This window comes from Cynocephalus volans, chromosome X, assembly GCF_027409185.1.
Source record: "Cynocephalus volans isolate mCynVol1 chromosome X, mCynVol1.pri, whole genome shotgun sequence".
In the NCBI taxonomy this organism is placed as follows: Eukaryota; Metazoa; Chordata; class Mammalia; order Dermoptera; family Cynocephalidae; genus Cynocephalus; species Cynocephalus volans.
The window spans coordinates 29,433,126-29,438,735 of record NC_084478.1 but is presented as its reverse complement, the minus strand read 5'-3'; the positions used below and the strand labels follow the sequence as shown (position 1 = coordinate 29,438,735).

The following is a 5,610-nucleotide window of genomic DNA, read 5'->3' as shown; positions in this document are numbered from 1 at the left end:
TGATTTCCTATATTTGACAAATAGATCATGGTAATGTGAGATGACAAGATTAGAAGAAACAAACAGGTTGAGGGGTATATGGGAACCCCCCTATACTATCTGTGTGACTGTTCTGTAAATTTGAAAGTATTCCAAAGAATAAGTTTATTCTAAAAATTGATGAGGAGGTCCATTGGCCAATTCCTTTGGGAAACTTTCAGTTAAGAAATTAATTATCTCAATGCTTGTAATTATCAGAGCTTTGGGACTATCTATTAAGCATGGTAACTTTATCAGAGGGAATGTATGGTGCTGCATTTTCCAAACATATTTGGACAGAACCCTTTTTTCTTTCTTCAAAAAGTTTCTTTCCAGAAAAGTGCTGACATAGAGAAAGTTTTTCCCAACGTGTTACAGACTCTTATCTTATACTGGACCATGTTCAAATTTTAATCAGCATCTTTGTCTGAAGAGAGAAAGAAGCCATGAACATTAAATTGGCAGAAGATTTGAAACTAGGGATAATATGATGGATGAGAAAATAATCACTAAAATTAAACTTAATAGGCTACGTCAATTGACCAAACTTAATGGGATGAATATAAAAGGATAAACATAGAGTTTACTTTTAGTTAAACAAATTAAAAACAAAAAATCAACAGAGTAAGTTCAGGATGAAGAAGAACGGACTTAAGTGCCTATTATGTTACTACGAACAGCTTTGTGTCTCAGGAGATCTTAGGTCAAATTAGTAGAACTGCCATGCTCGGTGAAGAGGCCCTAAAAGTACTTTTATGGTAAGGCCATTTCTGCAGATCTTTTTTTTTTTTTTTTTTAAGATCTATGTGCTGCATAAGAAAAGGTCCTCATTGAGACATTTCCAAAGCAGAGGGAACAGGATGATGTGGATCTGGGAAACTATGTCATAGCAAGAAATGTTGAAGAAACTCAAATGTTACCCTGATGAACAAACATCCTAACGGGATTTGACAGTGGTCCTTACATACACAGGGATACAAGGAGAATGAAATCTATTCTGTGTAACTTCAGAAGTCAGAAGAAGGATCTAAGGAAGCAAGTGGAAGCACATCATCTCTGTGACCATTAAACAGCCTCACAAAAGAATGAACATCCTTGAAATGAAGTGAGCTTCCTGCCTCTGGGATTGTTCAAATAGAAGCTGGATGCCCAGCTGTCCAGATTGCTGCCAGGTTGTCTTCTGCATTATACCTGATAAATGACTTCTACAGAACCTTCTAGTGCTAAGATCTCAGAATATATGAAACCACAGGGAAAGGGAAAAAATTAAGAGGCACCGAGAAGAATGACAAACCGCTGAAAACACCCCCAAAGGTCCCTCAGGCCGCACTCTGCCTCTCTTCTAACCATCATCCCTGTGATAATATCTGGAAACTGCCTGGACAAGTGCTGGGGTTTAGCTGAAGAATCAGAGGCAAAATGCCATCCCTGAGTATGTACCTGAGAGACCATTGATGGTATAATTTAATTTACACTAGAGGGCAGGGGAGTGATGAATTCCTCTAGACCAAGTATTGTTGATACTCCAAAAGAAATTTACCAAAACAAATAAACACATAAACACACAAGTATACAAACAAATAAGTTAATTTTTTAGAACTCTATTTTTTTCTCCTATGGAAATAATGGGCCTATAAAAAGTTCAATGTGTACAAATTTAAGGCCTGCTTCAAGGTTGCCCCCAAGCTGAGCCAGAACTATCATGAGGAGAGTGAGAGTGAGCTGGACACTCAGGTCACAAAAGTTAGGAAGGCGCTCTCTCAGGGTCCTGTAATTGCTGGCAGGGTCAGCCCCTGAGAGGGAGTGCCTCTTTAAATGTACGTCACAGCCACCTGCTTACATCACACTAGTCCCGGCCCCGTGATTGGTCAGGCATTCAACGCCCCTCCCCTCTGCAGCCTCAAACACTGGTTGCTTAGGTAACAGCCGCTTCAAAGCCTGCAGAGTGGGAGGCTGCAGACCAGACCTTCTCGCATCTCCTGACCGTATGTAGGCCAGAAGCTGGCACCGACACTACCTCTACCCTACAATGTCCCGGGTCCCGGACTGGAAGAGGGCAGAGCGTAGTCCAGGAGCTCCTGGGGCCAGCTGCGATGACAGAGGTGGCAGAGGCAGCAGTTGGAATGGCCCCTCAGGCGGTTTGGGTCCTAGAGCCGCAGGCTCCCATGAACCACCACTCTGCTTTAGACTGGAGAACCACCTGGTTGGCTCAGTCATTGGTCGTGGTGGGTCAAAAATAAAAGACCTACAGCGTTCGACAAACACTAAAATACAGATTAAAAAGGGGGATTGCGAAGCAGTAGTGAAAATTTTTGGCAGCAAAGATATGAAAGCAAAGGCCAAGGCAGCTATAGATACTCTTATTAAAAGACAAGAAAGGTACCGTTCAGAATCGGATGTGGATAATGCTGCGTCCCAACCTCCTGTTGGGAGAGACGTAAGCACAGTTAACGTTGTCAGAGAAGCTCCGCCATTGATGGATTTGGATCGTATTAAGGCAGAAGCCGTGGCGTGGGAAAAAAGAAAGTGGGCAGATTTACCACCAATTAAGAAAGACTTTTACACAGAATCCAAAGCTACAAGCTCCATGTCTAAAGAACAGGTAGACAAGTGGAGGAAAGAAAATTACAACGTAATGTGTGATGACTTGAAAGATGGTGAGAAGCGTCCCATCCCTAATCCAGCTTGTGAATTTGAGGACGCTTTCCGTCCGTACACAGAACTTATGAAAAGCATAACAAGGGCGGGTTTTCAAAAACCAACACCAATTCAGGCACAGGCATGGCCCATTGCCTTAAAAGGAGTAGATCTTATAGGAGTTGCCCAAACTGGCACAGGCAAAACATTGTCCTACTTAATGCCTGGGTTTATTCATCTTGATGGTCAACCGATATCTAGAGAACAAAGGAATGGACCTGGCATGCTAGTCCTCACTCCCACCAGAGAATTAGCTCTTCAGGTGGAAGCTGAATGTTCTAAATATTCATATAAAGGTCTGAAAAGTATTTGTATACATGGTGGTAGAAATAGAGAAGGACAAATTCAAGGCATTACCAAAAGTGTAGATATCATTATTGCAACTCCTGGAAGACTGAATGACCTGCAAATGAATAAGTTTGTTGACCTACGAAGCATAACCTACTTGGTCTTAGATGAGGCAGATAAAATGCTACATCTGGGGCTTGAGCACCAGATTAAGAAAATTTTGTTAGATGTGCGCCCAGATCGGCAGACTGTTATGACAAGTGCAACTTGGCCAGATTCTGTCCGTAGACTTGCACAGTCTTATTTGAAAGAGCCTATGATTGTTTATGTTGGCACTCTGGATCTAGTTGCTGTAAACACAGTGAAGCAAAATATAATCGTTACCACAGAAGCAGAAAAACGAGCTCTTATCCAAGAATTCCTAGAGAATATGTCACCAAAAGACAAAGTCATAGTGTTTGTCAACCGAAAACTTGTTGTTGATGACTTATCAAGTGATTTTGGTATCCAAGGCCTCCCTGTGCAATCACTACATGGTGACAGAGAGCTATGTGATCGAGAGGAAGCATTAGAAGACTTTAAAAGTGGAAAAGTGAAGATATTGATTACAACTGATTTAGTATCCCGAGGACTTGATGTTAACGATATCACACACGTATATAATTATGATTTCCCACAAAACATTGAAGAATATATCCACAGAGTAGGACGTACTGGACGAGCAGGAAAGACTGGAACGTCAATTTCCCTTATCACTCAAGATAATTCAAAGATTGCCAATGAATTGATTCAAATTCTGAAAAGAGCAAATCAGAGTGTCCCAGAAGATCTTGTAGCGATGGCCAAGCGATACAACTTCCATAAACAAAAAAAGGGGACACAGAAAAAAGACCAGGAAAATCTTGAGGAAAACCCAAGAAGAATTATGTTTACATTGAAAAGTTGTACCAGCTACGGGAAGATTTAAGGCATGTTGAACATACACAGTATTCAAGATACATAAGAAAGTTATTGGAAACATACTGGCAGTTTGAAGACATAACTGATTCTTAAATAACTCTAAGCTTTCAATACTGTGTATGTTCTTTAATAAAAAAATGTTTTTAAAATGAGAGCATGAGATACTTTGTGGGGAAAAATTGAATGCTATGTATTGGTAAAATCTTGTTTCTTTAATAGTCTGCCATGTCGATCTGTCTTAAAGACTTGGGAGAAGGCAGTGATGGTGCTTTTCTTGCTTTATAATAGTTGCGCTGAATTGCAGCATACATCGCTTTCATTAAGCTTATTCCAGTCAAAATATTCTCTCCCCAGCACCCCCAATGGTTGGTGCCACAGTAATCCCTAAACATATCTCCACTGTCATTCCTGAATTATTTTTTAGTTCATTAGAAAATAAGTGCTAAATCTTCTAGAAGATTCTACAGTTCTATATTATCTGATAGATGTAACCAAGAGAACACGTGTCTGACTGTCTGGGAATCATATCCTTACGTGAATTCTGTCACTAACCACTGATTAGAAATTCCAGGGAGGTCACTTGTCTTCTCTAGGTCTCAATTTCTCCACTCATAAAATGGGATGGTTAGATTAAAAAAATTGGGGGTCTCCTTCACCTCTAAAATTTTGTGATATTATAAGTAAAATCGTGTACCCCAACTTTGTATTAACACCTTATAATCTAATCTAGGGGAAATTGCACCCTTGTGTAATAAATTGAACAAAGAAACCCTTTTTAAAGATCAGAAATACTTTCTGCATGTTTAGTAACTTTGTAATGTGACTGGCAGGTTTCTTTTTATTCTTTGCTTTTCTTTTCATCATATTTTGTTTTTAATTTTTGATTCAATTTGTCTTGAAAAGGTCAAAACCACATATACACACACACACCAGAGGAAAAATTGAGTGTGAAAGAGAAATATATCATCTACTGGGGAAAATATAAAAAAATCAGATGACACTCTTGCCATAGGAACCCATTTTAGTAAAACTCTAATTTTGTTTATAATTCCATCTCTTATGCCTTACTTAGAAGCAACATACATCTCACAATTGCAAACAATATCGCCACAATGATGCAAAATAAATTCCAAAATTCAGTTTTCATGGAAACGTTGGAATTAGTTAAGACTTAACATTTCTGGCAAAATAAAGAGAAAAATGAATGCAACTGTCTTTTCCCACAGCTTGCTTGCCTTAGTTGTGAACACAAATAAGTCAGAAATTAAGAGGAAAAAAGAGTTAAACACTCTAGGCATAGGTATTTGAGGTTTAAAGTCTGCTTTTAAAGGTTTTATATATAGGCTCAATATCTCCTGATAAAATTAATAGCAATGGTTAACACATTTGAATGACATATACCAGGTGCTTAATCTCATAATTTCTAATATTCATAAGTAACCTACTCAATCATGTCTAAATAACAACAACAACAAAAACTATCACTCAGTGTCTGTGAGTAAGAAAAGTGTGCATTTCTTCTATAAGAAAAGGCTGAAAAGAAGAGCCAGTGTATGGAGAAAGGTAAGTAGAGACAGAAGAACGGTTCTTAACCAGGGGTACTTTGCTACCCAGGAGACCTTTGACAATATCTGAAGACAGTAATGG

General features: G+C 39.1%; 1 protein-coding gene across 1 annotated transcript; it reads left to right on the top strand.

Annotated features, from left to right (window-relative positions):
• Window positions 1-2,047: 2,047 nt before the first annotated feature.
• LOC134366588 (probable ATP-dependent RNA helicase DDX53) lies at window positions 2,048-3,886 on the top strand (the record flags this gene model as incomplete). Its single annotated transcript, XM_063082949.1, has 1 exon — window positions 2,048-3,886. A coding segment is annotated over exon 1 (1,839 nt), but the record flags the coding sequence as incomplete, so codon positions are not given.
• Between the last annotated feature and the right edge of the window lie 1,724 nt (window positions 3,887-5,610).